The sequence below is a fragment of the Nerophis lumbriciformis genome, linkage group LG26, assembly GCF_033978685.3.
Source record: "Nerophis lumbriciformis linkage group LG26, RoL_Nlum_v2.1, whole genome shotgun sequence".
Taxonomy (NCBI): domain Eukaryota; kingdom Metazoa; phylum Chordata; class Actinopteri; order Syngnathiformes; family Syngnathidae; genus Nerophis; species Nerophis lumbriciformis.
In genome coordinates, this window is record NC_084573.2 from 29,061,120 (window position 1) to 29,085,675 (window position 24,556).

A 24,556-nucleotide genomic window follows, 5' to 3' on the forward strand; every position below is an offset into this window, starting at 1 on the left:
ATTTTTTGGCGCAACCACTTTGAGAATCACTGCAATAATGGATTAAAAGAGTGTAAAGGTGACTAAAGGGTGTCATTTCACTCCTAGAGGGTGCTCATAATGTTGAAAAATTCATAAACCGGTTTAGTAAACAGGTTTTTTTTTTATGCTGTACTTTGATTTATAATTAATGATTCGTACTTTGACGGAAATTAATATATCACTGTCATGTCTGGACGCGATTAACAGCGATAAACGAGGGATGACTGTACCTGTGTTGTGGTTTAATAAAAAAAAAAACGTCACAACTGCGGCGAGTCAAATTTGGAAAAGTATTGTATATTTAATAAGAAAAAAACATGGAGAAATATCTCTCGTCACATACAAGATGAGTCCCGGTATAAACAAAAAGAAACAGCTGCTCCCAGCACTAGAGATTGTTACCTGGAGAAAATGTAAAAAAATTAAACTGTACAATGGATGCGGTGGGGCCACAGCTGGAGGTATCCGAGGGGTGTGGGACGGGCATCTCCTCAGGGTAAAGTCCTCATAAGGGATATGTGCTGTTATACTACAGCATACTGCAGATACAGCAGCTCCCGGATCTTATAGTAGTCGTCGCACAGGCAGCCTTCCAGGCCAATGCGTCCCGCCTCCGTCTGGACAAGGAGCACACACACACACACACACATATTCATGGGTGATCGAGGCTATGGCCTTAATCAGCATTCTTTTAGGACCTTCCTATCACCTTAAAACACGTTAGAAGCAATTTACACTTGGCACAAAGCTGCAGCTGTTTCAACTTTCTACTTGCACTGACGCTGACTCCTCAAACAGTCTCTGTGAGTTCATTTTCTGGGTTGAGTCTATTTTAAGTTCTTGTCAATTATACATTTTTCTTGTTGATGTCTTGGTTTGCGCATACTTTTCCTTTTATTTGACTTGTTAAGTTCTACTCGGGGTTCCTTTTATTTTTTTCTCTCCCTGAGGCAGGACTCCTCCTATGCCTCTGGGTTTGTTGTCCTACTTTGGCGAGCTCTACGTGTTCCGTTAGGGTTTTAATGTTCTATTGCATTTTGTTAATAGTGACTCTTCCCCTTTGAACAAGAAACACTATGGCTTTTGATTTTGTCGTTAAAAACATGATTAACAAGCAGATTGCTGGTAAAAATCTGACATTTTAAAGGACAGCTGCACTTTTTTGGGGAATTTTGCCCATCGTTCACAATCATTATGACAGACATGACGACGGATGTATTTCTTTTAATGCATTCTAAATAGTAAATAAATGCGATCAAAAGTCAGCCTATAATGGAGCCTATAGGAGTCGGTCTATTGTGCTTATAAAGCCCTAAAAAAACATCTGAACACTTCCATTAGGGTTTTCTGATTGATGGATGTAAGTAAATATGTAATGTAGTAACCGGCACATTTACAAAAATATTTAATATTTATGTCATTATGCAAGTATATATGTAATGTAGTAACAGGCACATTTATTATAATATTTACGTCATGATCTAAGTGTATATTGTGATTATATAGCACATTTATAAAAATATTTAATATTTACATCATGATCAATGTTCCCTCTAATTTTTCATGTGTGTAAGCAAACGCACAAACACCCTGAGCTTTCAGTGGAATACAGACGTGCACACTGTGGCCATACCCGCAGCACATTTGTCTCAAACCTGACATAACAATTTAAATGTCTTATTATTATAATCAAGTGACTAGTCAATTTCAAGAGATTATTTTCTAATATATGTGATTTTGCCCACTTAGATATTGTTTTTTTTTTTAAATCAGCTATGCACTATAGTATTTTATGCCTAGGTGGGGGTCCTGCTTTGGAAAGATTGTGTACGGTACCCCTTTCAGAGATCACATTTAGTTCCCCTTAAAACATTCACATGTTGCATGAGATGAAGTGTTTATTAACTTTCTGTCCGTAAAATAAATATTTTTTATTAGCAATTATGTAGTCCTGTAACATCATTTCATGATTAATATCCAAAAAATAACATTCTTAACAAATGACAGTAGAATAAGCACACTGATTGAGGAGTCATAGTAAAACGACCTGAAATTTACACTTTACGTGTAGTGTTGGAGTTGTCCAACTTTTTGTGTGGCCATAAACGCACCAGTGGCTAATTGCCATAGTGTATGTGTTGGTGCAGGTGAGCGAGAGAGCAAGCGACTGCTGTTGATATAACAGATGACAAAGAGTTGCTTTTGGCTTGGTTTGTACGGTAGACAACGACCAGTTTTGCTCGATAAAAGTATTTTACACCTTGTTTTGGTGTGGTTATGGCCGACAAACAATTTCGCTAAATAAAGGGACCGATGGAATTCCTGTCCTCTTTAAGTGTCTCCACAGACGTTACAATAATTTAAGTGTTGACAAACATTGTTTTTATCTGTTGTGGCCGCCTTTCGTCACCTGTTACTCACAGTTGCATTGCAAAATCATACAAAACAAACGATTTGTTTATTTTGTTTAGAGTGGGATTTGATTTTTTGCGCGGCATAGATTTACTGTGCGCAGAGTACGCGTGAGCAGTGCGCAATTGCGCAGGTGCGCAACTTAGAGGGAACGTTGATCATGATGTAAGTATATTTGTAACATGCTCATTTATTATAATATTTCCGTCATGATACAAGTGTATAATGTAGCTATATTGCACATTTATAATAATATTTACGTCATAATGTAAGTATATATAATGTATTAACAGGGGCATTTATAATAATATTTAATATTTAGGCCATGATGTAATTGTATTATGTAGTTGTATAGCACATTTATAATATTTAATATTTACGTCATGATGTAAATATATATGTAATAGCTACAGGCACATTTATAATAACATGTAATATTTACGTCATGATGTACCGTAAGTATATATGTAATGTAATAACAGGCACATTTATAATAACATTTTAATATTTCTATCATCATTATGTAAGTATATATGTAATGTAGAAACAGGCACATTTATAATAACATTTAATATTCACGTCATGATGTAAGTATATATGTAATGTAGAAACAGGCACATTTATAATAACATTTAATAATTACATAATGATGCAAGTGTATAATGTAGTTATATAGCACATTTATAATAGTATTTAAGTCATGATTTAAGTATATACAGTATATATATATAATGTAGTAACAGGCGCATTTATAATAATATTTAATATTTACATCATGATGTATTTGTATAATGTAGTTACTGTATATAGCACATTTACAGTATAATATTTAATATTTACGTCATGATGTAAGTATATATGTAATGTAGTAACAGACATATTTATAATAACATTTAATATTTACGTCATGATGTAAGTATATAAGTAATGTAGTAACAGGCATATTTATAATAACATTTACCGGTAATATTTACGTCATGATGTAAGTATATATGTAATGTAGTAACAGGCACATTTATAATAACATTTAATATTTACATCATTATTTAAGCATATATGTAATGTAGTAACAGGCACATTTATAATAACATTTAATATTTACGTCATGACGTAAGTATATATGCAATGTAGTAACAGGCACATTTATAATAACATTTAATATTTACGTCATTATGTAAGTATATATGTAATGTAGAAACCGGCAAATTTATAATACATTCTAATATTTACGTATTTTGATCATTTTAAGCATACGCGGCGCATTAATTTCAAAAGCGCATCACAATGTTCACTTTTTTTTAATAAACATCACCGATTATTACTCACTGCAGACTTCATGAGAGTCATCAAACATAATAAAACATCACTTACTGTACAAAGTCTGCTGTTATTAGGACGCTGACTGCTTGTATGACTGCTAGTACGTTCCTATAGTCCCATTTAGCTGAAGAATGACTCATAATCCTCGCGAAGAAAAGGGGAGTTGAACAAAGCATATTTTTGTGTCGTTCTCGCCATTCCTAGGTCTAAATTTGCTGTCAAAGTGAACATACTTGTCGGAATACGTCTTCATTCTTCTACTATCCAGGTGAGAGGCATGATTTATGATCTAGGATAAAGTTTGACAAGCAAGGAAACGAGAAAGCAGCTGATCAGCGTCGCTATAAATAGTTTGTCTGCGTTAGTGCTTATAATAACAAAATCACTAATACTTGGTTAATATTCAAGTCACAAGATGTAAATGGAGTATTGTTGGCGCTTTTTGGATGTTTTTTATTGGGTTTTATGGGCGGAATAAAGGACCTCCCATTGGCTCCGCTGTAAGCAGACTTTTATTTATGTTAATTTACGAGTGAAAATGCATTTGAAAAAATACATCCGTCTTCATGTCTTTCATAATGATTGTGAATGATAGGCAAAATTCCCCAAAAAGTGCAGTTCCCCTTTAAACTTCAACCGATCAATAATGACAATGGAATATCGACACAATGCCAAAAACATTAATTTAACTGCAACTTAGCAAGATTTGAGGGTGTACTCAAACTTTGCTCAATTTAAGCACTATTCCCCATCCTTCTGCTTAGTTCTATTGTGCACAGTAAAGTAATACAGTAGTTATCAATTATAGCATGTGGGAGGAGTGACAGCTGTAAGGGGTCATATGATATTTTTTCATTATTTAAAACCCTTCCTTGTGGTCTATATTACATGTAGTGGTGCTTCTTTGGTCAAAATGTTGCATAGATTATGTTTAACACACTTTCTGACTGTTTCTTTAGGATGCGCGGTTCTGTGGGCGGTCTTCTTTACGTGCCTCCACTTCGACTGCGTCTTTCTCCCGCCATCTTTGTGGTAGTTTTTAGCACTTCCATATGGAGTCTACTGACAGATATAAGTTTGAACTTTACACTACTTTGTGTTAGAAATGGCAACAGCGGAGGATGCATGTTCATGTACGAGCCAGTCTGCCCCAAAACAAGAGGATAGCGAAAAAGAATGAGCTTATTGACTGCGTCGTCGGACTACAATGGCGGACTCGTGCAAAGCACTTTGGGAAAAACTTTTCCATATATGGATAATCCGCTAACATCACATTTGGGAAAGACGTCACAAATTGTGCAAATTCCAAACGGATCGTTTGGAGGAAGTATAAAAAAGGAAATATTTTTTTATAAATATCTCCTCCATACCTCGATGGTTTGGATTTTACAGTTTCAGATCCCAAATACACAAAAACAGGTACCAATAGGTAAGAAAAGTTGTTTTTGCATAATATGATCCAAAAAAAACGACACGTCTATTAAATGCTTGAATGTACATGCGAGCTAACCAGCATGTTGTGGGTTTTTTATGACTTTGTGAATTAATTTGAGTGTTCTTTTTTTATGATGAAACGTGGCAGATATCAATAAGCAGTGGCAAGTAGCAATAACATTATAATAATTTTTTATGCAAAAACTAACTTTTCTTACCTAACGGTACCTGTTTTTGTGTATTTGGGATCTGCAAAAGTCTGGAAAACGTGAAATCAAACCATGGAGGCATTGCGGAGATATTAATAAAACAATCTTGCCTTCCTTCATACTTGCTCCAAACGAGCCGCTTGGAATTTGAGACTTAAGTGACGTATTTTGCCTTAGTTATGTCAACAGATATCTCTATATATGGTAGAGTTTTACCCAGAGAGCTTTGCGCGAGTCCGCCAATTTATTCAGTTGCAGTCAATACGTTCCTTTTTTTACCTCAATCCTCTTGTTCTGGAAGCACTTGCATCCTCCGCTGTTGCCATTTCTAACACAAAGTAGTGTATAGCCTGAACTTATATCTGTCAGTCGACTCCATATGGAAGCGCTAAAAGCTACCACATGGCTGACGTGGTGGAGAAGCAGTCGAAGGGGGCTTGGCCTGGAGGAAGGCTTTGGGATGTAAATAAGACCGCCCACAAAACAGCACATTCAGAAAGAGGCTTGCAGACGGTCAGTATAAAAAGAAAATCAATACAACATTTTGACCAAAGAACCATCATTACATGTTATGAAGACCACAAGGAAGTGTTTTGAATGTAGAAATATATAACATGACTCCTTTAAGTGAGCACAAAGGGCGCACAATTGGCATACTTCATAATTTGAGAAGTGTTCAAGTCAAGGACATTTTACTTTCAACAAATGTGATAACTCCATCATTTGGACTCACCCTGCGAACAGCTACCAGGTTGTTGCATACCAGCACCCCTCCTACGAACTCGGCCTGGATGCCTTCCCTGAGCAAGACCTGCTTGAAGTCGGAGAGGCGAGGCTCGTTGATGAACACCGACTGATGTCCGGGCATCTGGACAGAGCACAGCGGGGGGGGGGGGGGGGGGGGGTTGGATACTCACTCCAAGGACAAGTTGGATTGGTTCTATGTCCTTGTGAATATATTACCTTCAAACTAATAACACCCATCTTACGTCGATATTGCAAATCATACAACCTAGACCTCGGGGATACTCTATTATTAGTTTAATGTACTTTTGCCTACATACTGTACATACAAATCAGTAGGCCAGGGCTGGCAGTCAATAAATCAATCGAATGATAAATGAAAATGAACTTGATAACTTTGTTTTCTTTGTCTGTCGCAGTCAATCAGGGTGCAAGAGGGTTCACTCTGTGCATTGCTCTCAGCACCTGAGCGTGTTCATTTAACAGCAGGATTAAAAGAACAGAGTGAATCCTCTTGTCGGCCATCTACAATCTGACTCAGGAGGGACTGCTTGCCGACAATGAAATTGTTTATCGGCAATAATTTGTGGGACAATATATCATCCAGCAAATGTTTTTATATGCATTTTATCTATTATGTATCGCTTAGGGATGGTACCAAATTTGATACTTTTATATGTACCGACCAAATTCCTACTGTACTGCCAGGTATTGATTTACGCAAAATCAAACTGTTTTGTATTTCGATACCTTTGTTGCATGTGGCCTTACTTCCGATTGCAGACTAAACGCCGGCTCACGTAAACAATAACTCAAGCAGCGCCTAGGGCGGACTTAGCCAAATTCCCTTTAAGCAATGTTGCTATTTTCAACACCAACAAATCAAGTATGCTTGGTAGAAAACGCTCGAAAAGCAAGGCTCCATTCTTACAAAATGTGCTAGTTTGATGCTAATTTACATTGGATTTGCCATAGACAGGCTATTATTAGCATTAGCGATTCAACACCTCCAAATTTGGTAATGAAAACTACAACTAAGATGAATGTTACAATTAAACAGCTGGTGTGTGATAAGCACAATACTATTTATTTCTATTTATTGTTGGTATTAATGTTTATTGATGAGTGCTGTCCCTGTATTAAATACAACTGAATATTGAATTACCAATTACCACTTGTATTTTTCTTGCACACAAGATAGCATTGTTTGGGTGAAATTTTGTAATCAAGTGTCTCATGTCATAAAATGAGCCCTTTTTGCAGGCGGCCCTTAAAAGTCATCTGTAGCTTGGAGTTTCTCCCCAGGTCAAGGTTAATTTGCATGAAAGCGACATGTAATGAAATGCGGTCAGCCATTAAAGCTGAGGGGCAAAGTAGACGCCAGGCAGAGACATTATTTATTACCAATTTTCCAATTATGCTCCTAAGCTGTGTATCAGGAGGCAAAAAAAATCCCTTTGGATCAATGAATAAACTAAACTAAGGCGAACAGAAAATATTGCAAGTAATTCTCACCTCGTATGAGGGCAGGGGCTCCAGTGTGGGAATGACGTCGCTCTCTTCGGAAGGCTCTTTCTCGTCCTCGCCAAACAGGTTCTTCATGGCCCGCTGAGCTGCCACCGCGACAGAAGCGTGGTCCACATCAAGCTCGGGGGTGGTGTCCATGGGCAGCTCGCCTTCCTCTGGCTCCTCTTTTGCACCTTCTTCCAGCAACACGCCCATGTCCACCTTCACCACGCGCATGTCCAGCACACCGTCGATCCACGCCAACTCTGTGTCCTTGGCCTTGCAGAACTGCAGCGAGCTCACCAGGGAGTCTTTCAACCGCACCTTGACCACACAAAGTTGATCATTTTACTACATAAATAAATGTATTGATATTTTCTGCATGGTTTACACGACGGCACTGCAAAACAGCAACTATTTGGTTTTGGGCTGTACATCACCTGTGTACAGAAGCTGCAGGTGTGCAGAAGTCCTGTACTGCTACACAAATGTCATTAATCTATGGAACATGGCTCTCTTCAGTTTGTGTTAAAAGTACATACAGTGGGCAATATTTGCAGAAATAAATCTATGAATACAAAAAAATACAACTAACTTTGCTGCAGTTAGGGTTAGATTAGTTTGTATTAGTCCAGAGATAAATGTCTGTCTGTTTTTACATTCCCTATTTGTTTTACCCACAATTTCGTTCCCTGGTTGCAATTTATGCTGCAGCACGTCAAGGCAGCAACTTGCGCCCTCTGCTGGTTGCTGCCAAGTAAGGAGTTTCTTCACACAGCATTAATAAAAACGTTACATTGATTAATTTACATAAAAATTATTGTAAGACAAAAATCAGGAGAAGTTAATAACCTTTCCATTTGAATTGAAGGCAATTTATAAGAATTTACAGGAATAAAATCATTGAAAAATTGATGGTAAGTATTACAGGTGATTAAAATTGAATCAGATTTTATGAATTTCTAATCTGCACTATGCATTAATTAGTGCCCCACATGTGTCATGCGATTTACAGAGGACATAACATCTGCACACTGCAATGTGTGCATCAAGACCCCACTGGTGTTATGTCAGATAGAAGAACTCGATTTAGTCATTTTCATGTGTGTTGTAATAGTTTTCTTGCCTCTTGTTAACAAAACATGCATTCAATAAATTCAAGTTTACCGGTAATTAAAAAAGTTAAGACAAAAAAATATTGCATTTTTTTATTGGTTTTCTTTTGTGTGCATTTTATGAATTAATTTAAAATCGCAACAAATAAAGAATCGCAATTGGGATGCGAATACTTTTTTTTTTAGCACGCCCAAGTAGGGATGTATAACATAAGGATTTTCCATCAGTACCGTAATCGCTCGGTACTTTATGTTTAATGAAGATGTAAAAAAAAATAAAAAATAAAAAATTATTGGCATTTTTATTAGCACAATAGGTTGCACAACACCAACATCATGTAACATCTCACAGCAGAGAAGTATTTTATCAACACCTGTTTTTAGGTCTTAAACAAGTCAACTCTGTGTGCAGTGCAAGGTGCAATGCAGTTGTTATGTCATCATCTTGTAAAGACAGACCTGTGTTTTGACTTATTACAATTATACTCAGCTGGAAATATGCGTAGCACAGACCTTTTACATGATATATCTAATATATCTAATATAAATCAATACAATAAGTTAGCATGTTAGGTGGATGTGCATTTAAGCAAGGTGTGTTTTGATGCCATGCAAACGCAGCGCAATGGAGTGCGACTCGAGACCTGGCAGCTATCTTGCATCAGAGCAACTTTATGGATTATTATATTGCTCAAATTTTTCAATTTTTTTTATATGGATTAAAATTGGCCTGTGGATTATTGGATTGCTGGGAAGACGGTGGACGAAGCGCTGTAGCGGCGGTCGTGAGTAAAGCGCGATCACTTCAAACTGACACTAACACTTGTTAGCGTGTGTGACTCTGAGGGACTTTTGAGGAGGCAATGTTGTTGTGTTAAAAACTATTGTGTGGTTTTGGTTCCTTATTTGTGATTATTCAAAACTGATTATCAGATTCCACCCATGTTTTTTTTTGTACGCCGAGCTGCAGCACCTGAAGTGAATGTGACACCGTGTCATAAATACCACGGTCAGCTGGGTGAAAATCTTAACAGTCCTACTAGGTCAACCCAATTAAAAACCGGTACCAAAAAATACCAGTACTCGGTATACATTTCTACCCCTAATGTATCATTCTTGCTGTTAAATGTTCCCTCATAGAAATAATAGCTATTTTCCCGTCTCAGTAGCCACCTAACTTTTCCAGGAAAATTCGCATTGATTTCCATGGAACCTGTCCAACCTGCCAGATTTCTTATGTAAGCCTTGTAAGGTGATATAAAAGCTGACCTGGTAGATGTGAGTCTCGCTGGTGGCGTCCACAGTCTCTTGCAGCTTGGGTGTGTACACTTTGATGTCCTTGGTGAAAGCTTTGCACGACTCCGCCAGGTCCAAACTGGCTTCTGGAGGGCCGTGAACAATCACCAGCTGCCGGGGCTTCATCTGATTGATGATCTTCTTGATGGAATCACCGTCGGAGCGACCTTCATAGTCTATGTATGTTATTCTGGCCCTGCAGGAGATGAGAGTCATCAATTATCCTTTTTTCAAATCCCCCAAAAAATAGCCTCAGTCACAGATGACTCACTTGATTTCCAGATTTTCAATAGTAGAAACACATTTGGTGGGAACAACAGAGAGGTCCTGATCCATCGGCTCATTGCCGTTGGTCAAGCCAGATTCCAGTTTGGTTTTCTCCTCCTCTTTAACTTGCAGTTCAGGGACAAGAAAATCTTCAATCCTGAAAACAAACTGACTTTTTACACACAATTAGGGCTGCAGCTATCCATTATGTTAGTAATATGGTAATCTATCAATTAGTTTGTTCGGTTAATCAAGTAATCTGAACACACTTTATAGCCTCAATGCGTATTTTAGGGGTAATAGTTGAAATAAACAATGCATTTACTTCATTTACCTTCTTGTGCCTTTTACTTACCTTCTATGTACCTTATTTGCCCATCTCCTATTTCCTTGTTTACCTTTCATTTACCTTATTTTTACCTTCACCATTTTTAACTTCTATTTACATTCTACTGGAGTTACCTTATTTTAAAATATTTTACCTTCTATTACCTTTGTTAACCTTCTTTTGACGTTTCGTTTCCATATTTTAACGTCTATTTAACTTCGTTTACCTTTTAGGGTAGCTTCTATTTACTTATTTTTAACAGTTATTTCCTATTTACTTTTTTTTACCTTCCATTTACCTGTTTTTACCTTCTATTCACCTTTTATCACTTTGAGTTACCTTCTTTTACCATATTTTACCTTTGTTTAACTTGTTTTACCTTCTATTTGCCATATCTTACCTTCTATTTACATTTTTACCTTTTAATTATTTCTATTTGCCTTCTGTTTACTTTTTTAACCTCTCATTTAACTTTTTTTAACCTTGTATTTGCTTTTTTTAAATCTCTATTCACCTTCTTTTTTAACCTTTTATTCACTTTCCAGTTACCGTCTTTTAACTTCTATTACCTTGGCTTATCTTCTACATAGTTTACCTTCTATTTAACTTGTTTTATACTCTATTTACTATTTTTTAACCTTTTAATACCTTTTACTTACTTTCTATTTATATTTTACTATCTCCAATTGATCTTCTATGTACTTTATTTTACCTTCCATTTATCTTTTTGTCTTTATATTCACCTTTTACCATTCTAGTTACCTTCAATTACCTTGTTTTTTTTAAATTATATTTTGCCTTTATTTAGCTTCTATTTATCCTTGTTACCTTCTATTTGGCTTGTTTTACCATCTTTACCTTCAATTACCTTGTTTTACCATCTTTTAACCATGTTTTTTTCTTTTATTTACCTTCTATTTACCCTTTTAACCTTCAATTTAGCTTGTTTTTACCATCCTTTTCCTTCAATTACCTTGTTTTAACCTTATTTTGCCTTTGATTTACTTTCTATTTACCCTTTTTACCTTCTATTGAACTTATTTTACCTTCTAGGGCGGCATGGCGTAGTGGGTAGAGCAACCGTGCCAGAAACCTGAGGGTTGCAGGTTCGCTCCCCGCCTCTTACCATCCAAAAATCGCTGCCGTTGTGTCCTTGGGCGGGACACTTCACCCTTTGCCCCCGGTGCCACTCACACCGGTGAATTGAATGATGAATGATAGGTGGTGGTCGGAGGGGCCGTTGGCGCAAATTGCAGCCACGCTTCCGTCAGTCTACCCCAGGGCAGCTGTGGCTATGAAAGTAGCTTACCACCACCAGGTGTGAACGATTGATGGGTTCTACATGTAAAGCGACTTTGGGTACTTAGAAAAGCGCTATATAAATCCCAGTTATTCTTTTATGTGGTTTAGATTTGGCCAATTATTATTAGTTACACTTATTAAACAATTAATCGAAGCAACAGAATATAAATCAAAGCTTTTTTCTAATCAAATAAGTCGATTAATGTGTTTGCAACAACCTCTCATATGGGATACCTGATGATTTCTCCATATTCGTCCCATTTGATCCTTTCTTCGTGTGTTGGGAACATTGGGTAGGACTTCTTGGCTTGCTTGAAGAAACTGCCTTTGCGGTTGCCCTCGCCCTTCATCATCAAGTCGTGGTGTTTGGTTTTCACTACAGCTGGTTGATCCAGGTCGTCTTCCAAGTCGCTCTCGTCACTGGAGTCCACATCCACCCTGCAGGAATCAAGATATACTTTGTAGGTCAGTAGCTTTCTCCTATTTACCACTGAAGCACAATACAATTTTAGACCATAGTTTGTCATTTTATTTCATGTACCGTCTATTTGACTTACTCTTTTGCTTGTTCGAGTTTTTTCGCCGCCTCTTTCTTTATTTTATCATTTTCAAGGTATTCCTCCAGATCCTTGCCTTCAAGCTTTACTCTTTTCCTCACCTGTTGGTTGATGACACAAGGCACAAACAAGGCAAACACATGTTATTATTTTATCAATTTGGTGTGAACATGTGACATAGTGTTGCCACTTTTCCACAGTACAGTACCTAGTCACCAACACGTGGGAGACTGAATTCTCAGAATGATACATGTGCCAACAGACTATTTCGTTTAGTGTCATGATTGGCCGAAAAACTGGGGAAAAATTGTTGCGAAAACTTTATTTATGCCCTTGAATGCAGAAAAGCTTTCTGCTGTCTTGTTACAACTAACAAGGTGTGGATTTTGCAACTTCACCCTGTATTCTTTGCAGCCAAGCCAGGGCATTGTTGTGCCGTTCAAAGCAGCGATGGAATCATCTATACATCTAATAATATTTGTGACTTTCCTCTCACCTCCAGATCCAGCATCTTCTCCCCTGGGTGGTCGATGAGGTAGCGGGAGAGTGTTCCAGGTGTGGTGCGATACGTCAATATGACCGAGTGTTTGCTGTCTTGGCACCATTTGATAAAGAGCTCTCGGGAAAATCCAGACTCGAGGTCGGGCTGGCTGCACAGAACCACCTTTGGGTTGGGAACCCGAGCCAGGTCTGCCAGGCTGTGGCACAGGGTCAAGTGGCGGAACTGGAAGGGGTTGTTTCTCTTGTCCTCGAAACACCTCATGAGCTTGTCGCTCATCCACTCCACCTGCGGACAAAATTGGTGAAATGTACTGTTCCACCTAATGTGCAGAGGGGTTAAGAGAGAATATCAGTGAATGATACCTGGGACTTTGAGAACTCCACAACATTGTAGCTGACATTGTTAAGTAGGGCAAGCGGGTAAGCTCCAAGCCCGGCATCTTTTGTCCTCCAAATCTGGTCCAGGAGTTGGGCCAGCTCTAGCACCCGCCCAGCTGTATCCACGGCGATAAGCACATTACCGTCCCCACGGAGCGTCTCCATTACATTGGCTTTGCAGAGAGGTAAGAAAAGGGACAGGGATGACAAACACATTGTTTTGAATTGTATATTGCATATTGGCCCACTTCATTATGTACACATCTACGTTCTAAAGAGAGTCAATACAAGACCTGTGCCAACCGTTCTTTGTGGGCCCTAATTTATAATTCTGTGTCTTATTCGTATTCTTTCATCTAGCTTGCGGACACGCCCACACCGCGTAGGTTAGGCAAAAAATGCGGGCTATTACAGATGAGGTGGCCTTTGTGTGACGCCTATTTTGAAGTTCTGAAGCATGAAGTTTTTACTGATACTTGTGACATTCATTGAAATCCATGAAAAATATTGCCACATGACCACGTGTTGCCATAGTGAGGTAGTGTGTGATTGCACACTACAACAGCGTCTTCTTCCTGGCTGGATGTGAACAATAGACCGCAGATTAAACTTTGTTTCACTTATTATTTTACCCACCCTGATGTTATTTGTGGTACCGATATTAGAGTTGTTTAGTACAAATGTTTGTGATGCTGTGACACGTCTGAGGGGCTTGACAGCTGTTCTTGTATGTGCTTGCGTGAGTGAATGACAGTTTGATATTAACTGTTAAAAAAGCAATTTAATCAATCAGAGGACGCTACATTATGCATTGTAAATTACGGACTATAAGCAGCTACTTTATTCCTACACTTCGAAAAAATTGTGCGGCAAATTTTTTTCCCGCTAATTGTCAAAGTTTTGTGTTCAATCCCACCTCCAAAGACATGCACCTGGGGATAGGTTGATTGGCAACACTATATTGGCCCTAGTGTGTGAATGTTGTCTGTCTATCTGTATTGGCCCTGTGATGAGGTGGCGACTTATCCAGGGTGTACCCCGCCTGAGATAGGCTCCAGCACCCCCTGCGACCCCAAAGGGAATAAGCGGTAGGAAATGGATGGATGGATGGTTTTTAATAAACCTTCCCAAGCATAGGACTGAAATGTTGTTATTGTTTGTGGCATGGTGCCATCTTTTGTACGAGTTTGCTCACTGCAGGAGCTGCGAGTTGAAAATGTACTTCCCGTTTTGCCTTAAACCGAAAGTAAAACCGTCCATTGCAGTTCTGCTCGAAAAGATTCTTCATTCATCACTCCAAGCAACCGTTGCATGTTATTAGAGATGTCCGATATTATCGGCCGATAAATGCTTTAAAATGTAATATCGGAAATTATCGGTATCGTTTGTTTTTTTGTTTTGTTTATTTTTTTTAAATTAAATCATCATAAAAAACACAACATACACTTACAATTAGTGCACCAACCCAAAAAACCTCCCTCCCCCATTTACACTCGTTCACACTCATTCACACAAAATGGTTGTTTCTTTCTGTTATTAATATTCTGGATCCTACATTACATATCAATATAGATCAATACAGTCTGCAAGGGATACAGTCCGTAAGCACACATGATTGTGCGTGCTGCTGGTCCACTAATAGTACTAACCTTTAACAGTTAATTTGACTCATTATCATTAATTACTAGTTTCTATGTAACTGTTTTTATATTGTTTTACTTTCTTTTTTATTCAAGAAAATGTTTTAAATTTATTTATCTTATTTTATTTTATTAATTTTAAAAAGGACCTTATCTTCACCATACCAGGTTGTCCAAATTAGGCATAATAATGTGTTAATTCCACGACTGTATATATCGGTATCGGTTGATATCGGTATCGGTAATTAAGAGTTGGACAATATCGGAATATCGGCAAAAAAGCCAATATAACTAAAACAATTCTTACTTACGAATCCGTTCCATGTGTGATGTCTGTAGGAGTGTTTTTATGCATATTTGTACGTGCTATCATAATGTAATGAAGCTAGTATCGTTAGCATTAGCTAATATGCCAACACGTGTACGAGTGCCTTTGTTAGTATTATTAACTTACAATGACATTCTTTTTCTATTGTTTCAGTTTCACTATTTCCTCAGTAAATTCACCAAAACGTCACAGTGGAGTTATTTCGGATTGAGTCTGTTTAGCTGATTGGAGAGCTAGCTTTCGCAGGTCCATGACGATGACTTCTGTTTTGTTTGATCAGACGTTTTACTGCCGTGCTACAGACACTGTTTGAAAACAATTAAGGTATGTAAATAAACATCTACAAATCTTTCTGTGTAAATAACTCATTTCACAATGTATATATCTGCGTCTTACAGTCTGGTGCGGCTAATACAGTATTTTTCGGATTTTAAGTCGCAGTTTTTTTCATACTTTGGCCGGGGGTGCGACTTATACTCAGGAGCAACTTATGTGTGGAATTATTAACACATTACCGTAAAATATCAAATAATATTATTTAGGTCATTCACATAAGAGACTACCGGTAGACGTAAGATTTCATCGGATTTAGCGATTAGGAGTGACAGATTGTTTGGTAAACGTATAGCATGTTCTATATGTTGGTTATTTGAATGACTCTTACCATAATATGTTACGTTAACATACCAGGCATGTTCTCAGTTGGTTATTTATGCGTCATATAACGTACACTTATTCAGCCTGTTGTTCACTATTTTTTATTTACCGTATTTTAAATTGCCTTTCAAATGTCTATTCTTGGTGTTGGGTTTTATCAAATAAATTTCCCCAAAAAATGCGACTTATACTCCAGTGCGACTTATATATGTTTTTTTCCTTCTTTATTATGCATTTTCGGCCGGTGCGACTTATACTCCGGAGCAATTTATACTCCGAAAAATACGGTGTATGGAAAAATATTTCATCCAAAATTTAGTGGGTGCAGCTCATATACTGGTGTGCTCCATAGTCCGGAAAATACGGTATGTATTTTCTATTAAATAGTCACAAAGTTCAATGATGAAATCGTTTGGTGGAAATTTGTACATTAAGTTGAGACATATATTTATACAGTATATATGTAATGTTGATGTAGCAAGCTACTTTCGCCATGTAGCTTGTAGAGTAGCTTGCTACAATTCTCTGGAACTAGCTTCCCCTGTAGATTAGCTATATTTAAAGGGGAACTGCACTTTTTTTGGAATGTTGCCTAACATTCACAATCACCATAAGTGACATGACGATAGATGTTTTATTTTTGGGCTGTCAAAGTGCACCAACTTGTCGGATTACATCCTCAGACTTCTTCTGTCCAGGTGAGATGCATGATTCATGATCTACAATAAACTTCCAGTCGATCATGTCGAAATTGTACACAGGCTTGTGATCACAACGCCGCTATAAATAGTGTGTCTGCGTTAGCGCTTATAATAACAATATCACTAATACTTGGTAAATATTCAAATCACGAAATGTAAATGGAGTATTGTTGGCAGTTTTTGAATGGTCATTTATCGGATTTTATGGGCGAAATAGAGGACATCCCATTGGCTCTGCTGTAAGCAGACTTTTATTTACAAGCTACAATGCCTAAAAAAAAAAAAAATACATCCGTCGTCATGTCTTTCATAATAATTGTAAACAATAGGCAAAATTTGAAAAAAAGTGCAGTTCCCCTTTAAATCGAGAATAACTAGTAGCTTAGCTTCCTACATTTTCCAAGTAGCTTACCCATCGCTGGGTGAACAATGTATCCAAACTTTAAGTGCGATATGAAGTTTCATCTTCCCGGGGTGCCGGACTCGGAGGCACGCAAGAACAAAAGTACTTTGACAGGGATCGCCTCCATGTAAAACTTGCTCCACCAAATGTGAATATTCATTTAACAACATGTCTATTGATGGTAGGTTATTTAGTTACATGAGACAGGCAAAATATCACACCTTATCAGTGCAGTAAAATTCTACACAACCACAATAATAAACATACTAAAAATAACAATCCATTTTTGACAGTACATCTCAAATAATGCTCTAATACCGACGAAAGAAAGGTATTGATGGGACAGGGTATATGTGGTAGATACTCACTAAGCAGCTGTTCATCTCTTTGCTTGCGGCGTGGTTGCACGTAGGCGGCATTGAAGGAGTCCGTAATGAGCAAGGAAGGACGACTGATGCTCTCCATGGTGCAGCCGTTCAGGTGGCTGGAACGGCAAACACAAAAGTGACGCCAGGAGCCAAAAACCATCAATTACCGGTATATTTTATTCTTGCATGTACGTGTCCTCACATTTCTCTTTTGTGGTTGAAGTCCACAGCATAAACAATCTCCTCCTCGCCATCCTTCACAATCTTCCAAATGGTCCCGCCAATCATGTGACCAGCCGGGAGAGGCGTAATTGATAGACCATGTCCCTTGCCTGTCAGGTACAAAAACAATAATATGATGTAAACAATATATCCGCACATTTAAAAACAAAAACAAACAGATAAATCATTATTAACAAAGCAAATCTGCTTCAGAGAGAGATAAAGGGGGCACTATGGGAGACTGAAACACGGTTGTTAACCTCCTTCAATATCTGGTAAATACCTGTACCTTTTACCATTAAAATGTGTTTAGTAAGTCTGCAGGGAATATTATTGCACTTGTAGAAGGTCAAGAAAAGGCATTTTTAAGTTAGGGTGTCCCAATATAATATTGATTCGATTTGATATCAGCACAAATCATACACAGCTTTAATATTTTCATAGTGTGGGATGTTATAAAAAAAATGTTGATCATGAGTAATGACTCAAACAGAGAATAATGGAAGGTATGAAAAACACTAACCAATGTACTGTTAAGTCTGGAATGGATTTATGCTGTCTTTAAGATGAAGTGGAGTGGTAATTGTTTTTTGGTGACACCTAGTGGTCACTCATGACGCAGTAAATAGAATTATGCGGACATATTTGTTACTGGATACTTTCTAATATGTTTCTGCCTTGGAGACTTTGTATGTATTAGTAATAAGCAACTATAATTAACTATAATTAAAAAAGGTAATGTTTTAGACTGCAATTTTGTTCTTTTAAGGACACGTTTCTTTTTTCGAGCTTGTGTGTTATTGTGTGCTTAGCTGTTGTGTAGCTGTTAGCTCCTAGTATGTCAGACTTATGCCATATGTTTTATTATATGTGCTATTATTTTTTTGCTCAGTTTCTGGTTTTTCTCAATGATGACTTTTGGTCGCATTTTGATGCTTCCCTATTGTTTTTCATATGTTTTGTTCTTTGTGGACTTTTGGAGCGAGCACTGCAACCACATGGTTTTAATGTACGCCTGTAAGAGTAGCAGCAGATCACAGTAGCTCATGAGATGTTCATCATTTTACAATTTTTAAACAATTTACCTCGTTGAACAGTAAAGTATGTCGAAGTCGAATATCAGATCGGCACAAATGTATTAAGGGTGTGTCTATCATTCGTGCATAGCAGTGATATAATGTATACAATAAACACAAGTGATACAGACAGTTTTGATAACACTCTTGTGACTCACCTTTCAGATTCACAATCTGCGAATATTTTAGCTGCTGAATTTTATCGAAAGCGCTGTCCACATCGTCAAGGGTGAAGAGAGAGAAATCTTCACTGTTGTTTCGTGACTACATGGGGAAAAAACACAGGGACGAATTAAGCTGTGTTCATAACTCACCCAATACTGTAACGAAATTCATATGGAAATAATAAAAAAGGGTAGCAAAGAAACTTCAGAACCTTTGATGTATATCAGATACCTATGAATTTAAATGTCCACACAAAATTCAAATAGCAAAAGTTGTACTGATTTATAAGAATGGAGACAAAGACCAGTTTACAAACTAGAGACCTGTTTCCTTACTTCTACAATTTTCCAAAATCACTGAAAAATTGTTTAACAACAGATTGGACACGTTCATAAAAAAAGTGGAACACTTGCGGAAAACAACAGAGCAAACATTTCAACATCAATGGCATTAATCAAAATAACGGAAGAGATAACCAATGCAATAGATGAAAAAAAAACATTTCATACAATTAATCATAATATATTAGTTAACAAATTAAAATGGTATGGCATCAGAGCAGTGGTCTTAAACTGGGTAAGAAGCTACTTAACCAACAGGAAGCAATACTTGAAGATAGGAGAACAAACTTCTACAGAGCTAAATATATCTGATGGCGTACCCCAGGGATCAATACTGGGACCAAAATTGCTCCATCTTTATGTAAACGACATTTGTAAAGTTACAAAGGACTTAAAGTTAGTAGTATTTGCAGTTGACACGACTGTGTTTGGTCTATGAGAGAACACACAGACGCTAATACAAATAACAAAAGAAATTAACAAATTAAAAATAGTTTGACAAAAACAGACCATCTTTCAATCTCAATAAAACTAAATTACGGTAATGTTATTTGGCAACAGTAGAAGGGAAAGTCAAACACAAATACGAATTGACGGACTACACATTGACAGAGTAAAATAAATCACATTTTGGGTGTGATAAAATGAGCTGGAAATCTATGGAGGTTAATTTGTCTCTCTAGTACGAAAGCTTTTTGTGAAACTGTATTTATGTAACTGAATTTTTTGCTTTTGAATTTTGTGAAGTTAATTGTTTACATCAAATTTTGCTGACAATTTCATTGAGAAAAAATGTGTTGGCAAAATGTGTGACTTTAAAACATTCTGTGTTTGAAAATTTAGTGTAGAAAAAAAATCAGCGCTGAAAATTTTGCAGCTTCAAGGCCCACTTCCGGTAAATTAAGACATTCAAATGTTTGTTATGTTGTTTTATGCCCAGGTACCTGCCTTTATGCTGCTTTGCAAGACCTGCATCACGTGACTTCTAACATGACACTGGCTCGTTCTGAGACCGGATCGATTGCTTCAGTCTTAATTTACCGGAAGTGGGTCTTGCGTTTTTAAGCAGCAAATTGTTTCTGCACTGAATTTTTTTACACAAAAAATTGGTAAACACTGAATTTTTTAACACTGAATACTTCAACACACGCATTTTGCTATCAATTTTTTGTCAATGAAATTGTCAGTATACCGTAATTTGATTATTAAAAAAATTCAGTTTACTAAATTTAAACGCATAAATTCTGTATCAAAAAAAGTTTTCGTAATAAAGACACAAATTAATCTCCATAGAGATCTTATGTAAAAAATATACAAAAAAAGGTAGCGAGAAATATTGACACAAAATATGTTCTGGACAAAAATCACTCCATATTCTCTACTGCTCGCTACTGTTACCATATCAGAGTTGTTGTGTAGAAATATGGGGAAACAACTACCAAAGTACGCTTTATTCAATAGCCGTGTTACAAAAAATATCAGTTAGAATAATAATACATCATGTTGGCTGTTGAGAACATTCAAACTCTTAATTTACTAAATCAAAAATATTGAAATTTTATCATTTGGTGCATTTGCGAACAACTAAAATTACGAACAAAGCAAATTATAACCCAAGAATGTATGACAATTCTTCTCAACAAAAGAGAAGAAATGTAACCTTAGATGAAAATCTAATTAAAAAATGTGTGCATGCCCGTACAGCACTTAAAACCTTTAGCATATCAGTATACGGTTTGTAGTTAAATTATGGAATGGATTAAGCAAAGAAGTCAAACAAAACACTAATACGATCCACTTTAAGAGACTGTTACAACTCAAAAGTGTTCACAGTACAAAGAAGAAGAACCCTAATAAACATCTTGAACTTTATTAAAAAATAAGATAATCTTGAACTTTAATTAAAAAATAAGGTAATGTTAGCCATCTCATTATGTAAAAACATAACTTACTTAACTATCCATTTATGTTAACTTTATTATTTACTTTCTCATTTATCTACTGATTTATTCGATGTTGTGTTAGCGATTGAGTACAAATGTGTTAGAAGGTGAAATTAAATAACCTGTGTAGGGATGTCCGATAATATCGGCCTGCCGATATTATTGGCCGATAAATGCGTTAAAATGTAATATCGGAAATTATCGGTATCGTTTTTTGGTTTATTTTTTATTTTTATTAAATCAACATAAAAAACACAAGATACACTTCCAATTAGTGCACCAACCCAAAAAAACTCCCTCCCCCATTTACAGTCATTTACACAAAAGGGTTGTTTCTTTCTGTTATTAATATTCTGTTTCCTACATTATATATCAATATATATCAATACAGTCTGCAAGGGATACAGTCCGTAAGCACACATGATTGTGCGTGCTGCTGGTCCACTAATAGTACTAACCTTTAATAGTTAATTTTACTAATTTTCATTAATTACTAGTTTCTATGTAACTGTTTTTATATTGTTTTACTTTCTTTTTTATTCAAGAAATTTTTTATTATTTATTTATCTATTTTATTATTATTTTAAAAAAAGTACCATATCGTCACCATACCTGGTTGTCCAAATTAGGCATAATAATGTGTTAATTCCACGACTGCATAAATCGGTATCAGTAATTAAAGAGTTGGACAATATCGGAATATCGGCAAAAAGCCATTATCGGACATCCCTAAATCTGTGCTTCTTCTTACTCCTTTTCAGACATGTTGTAATGAGAAACTGGAAACATGGTAAAGCAATAAACCCACACACCAATAATGTGTACATACTGTAGGTACGCCCACGACCACTTCTTACCTGATAAAGATCGTACATGAACATTTGACCCATCTTATAGACCGGGATTGTTGCATAAATGGTACAATTTAGGCCCAGTTTGCCCACGGCGTACGGCAAAGCTCCCAGGTGAAGAGGATCGGGGTGGGAGAGAAGCACGGCGTCAACCTGATGAACATGCCTGCGGGAACAATAACAACAAACGTCACACACATCCATCTAGTCCTCGCGTAAAATGATGACTTTGAATATTGCATTCACCGCTTTATAGCATCGATAATGTCCATGGAGAAGTTCTCGTCCCAGCCACAATCCAAAAGGAAGCGGAATTCATCCACCTGCAGCAGGTAGCAGAGGGCAGACTCCTCCTGAACTCCTGACAGAGCTGTCAGCTTGATAATGGACGTCATTGCTGATTATTCAGTATCTGTAAAAAAAAAAAGGAAAAAAGGTTGGGTTACACACTGGCAGAGTACTTGATAGGAAGAAGAAATGGGGTATTTGGAGCTCTGCTTCTTCCTCAATCTTAAAACTAATTTGTATACTCTAGCCCAGTGGTTCTTAACCTTGTTGGAGGTACCGAACCCCACCGGTTTCATATGCGCATTCTTTAGTGAAAAATAAAATGTCATATGTTTTTTTACTGGTGCACAAAATGAACCGTGCATGAACATCACCTTGTTCAAAGAACAAAACCAACACAGTGCATGAACTCACAACAAATTACAAACCTTACACACATTACCATGAATGGATTAACGTGGACCCCGACTTAAACAAGTTGAAAAACTTATTCGGGTGTTATCATTTAGTGGTCAATTGTACGGAATATGTACTGTACTGTGTAAACTGTACTGTTTCATATAATGTATTCTCTTCCTTTGCAATCTGTTGGTAAAAGTTTCAATCCATCAATCAAAAAACCTGCAAATCAGATGGAAAATTAGAGGGAACATTGTTTGGGGGTATCCATAATACGCTGATAGGGAGAAGTTTTTATTTACACCATAAGTCAGATGTCTCTGAGGCCGACTAACCGAACCCCTGGGGTTCGATCGAACCCAGGTTAAAAACCACTGCTCTAGCCTTTAAATAGACCCCCCTTTTAGACCAGTTGATCTGCCGTCTCTTTTCTCCTCTCCTTTGTGGAGAGGCACAGATTAGGTGACCACAGATGAGGCGCTAAACTGTTCAAAGTCGAGACACTCATCTGTGCATCAGTCGGGGACGTCTCTGCGCTGCTGACCTGTCTCCACTCAAGATGATCCCCTGCGGGCCCCACTATGGACTGGACTCTCACACTATTATGTTAGATCCACTATGGACTGGACTCTCACACTATTATGTTAGATCCACTATGGACTGGATGTTCAAAGTCGAGACACTCATCTGTGCATCAGTCGGGGACGTCTCTGCGCTGCTGACCTGTCTCCACTCAAGATGATCCCCTGCGGGCCCCACTATGGACTGGACTCTCACACTATTATGTTAGATCCACTATGGACTGGACTCTCACACTATTATGTTAGATCCACTATGGACTGGCTGTTCAAAGTCGAGACACTCATCTGTGCATCAGTCGGGGACGTCTCTGCGCTGCTGACCTGTCTCCACTCAAGATGATCCCCTGCGGGCCCCACTATGGACTGGACTCTCACACTATTATGTTAGATCCACTATGGACTGGACTCTCACACTATTATGTTAGATCCACTATGGACTGGACTCTCACACTATTAACGAGATCCACTCGACGTCCATCGCACCGGTCGCCCACATCTGCGGTCCCCTCCAAGGATTCTCATTGTAGCCCATTGGGTTGAGTTTTTCCTTGCCCTGATGTGGGATCTGAGCCAAGGATGTCGTTGTGGCTGGTGCAGCCCTTTGAGACACACGTGATTTAGGGCTATATAAATACACTTTGATTGATTGATTCTTCCTACTCCTTTTCAGACATGTTGTAATACGAAATATCCATCCATCCATCCATTTACTACCGCTTGTCCCTTTTGGGGTCGCATATGATGTATACAATTTTAACTGCATGCATGTTGGAAATAAACTTAAACAACAACAACCCCCATTTTCTATATATACACAGTAGAAAGAACTTAATGGATAGAAAACAGGCTAAAATAATTCACACAACAATAACGGATCAATGCTAGCTACCCGGCAAGTCTAGTAGCCAACTTTCAAGCTCTTGGTTACAATGAATAACTTGAAGATGCCCAACGTACCATTCCTTCATATATAACATAAATATATAATCGTAGTAGTCAAAACAAAAAAACGATGCTATTCGTTGCGTAATTAGAATATTAAGACATTACGGCGGGCGTCGTGGGACCGCGATAGACCGCCATGTTTGCCGTCACGTCACATGTCAAAGGGCACGAGACCGTACCAAGTCAGTATCAACAACATACTCATATTAAAACCAACTTCAAACTTTAGTCGCATTAAATTATGTTTAACGTTACATA

At 37.5% G+C, this 24,556-nt stretch overlaps 1 protein-coding gene across 1 annotated transcript; it reads right to left on the reverse strand.

Annotated features, from left to right (window-relative positions):
• Positions 1-297: 297 nt before the first annotated feature.
• On the reverse strand, positions 298-24,448 carry cpsf2 (cleavage and polyadenylation specific factor 2). The gene is made up of 15 exons (XM_061987047.1): positions 24,311-24,448; positions 22,332-22,497; positions 22,092-22,251; positions 18,944-19,049; positions 17,690-17,819; positions 17,488-17,603; positions 13,376-13,563; positions 13,008-13,298; positions 12,512-12,612; positions 12,189-12,392; positions 10,329-10,481; positions 10,031-10,253; positions 7,656-7,970; positions 6,130-6,264; positions 298-638 (listed from the first exon to the last, which is right to left on the reverse strand). Exons 2-15 carry the CDS (start codon positions 22,478-22,480, stop codon positions 546-548), a joined length of 2,364 nt encoding a protein of 787 aa, XP_061843031.1. The 5' UTR covers positions 22,481-22,497; positions 24,311-24,448; the 3' UTR covers positions 298-545.
• Positions 24,449-24,556: the final 108 nt, after the last annotated feature.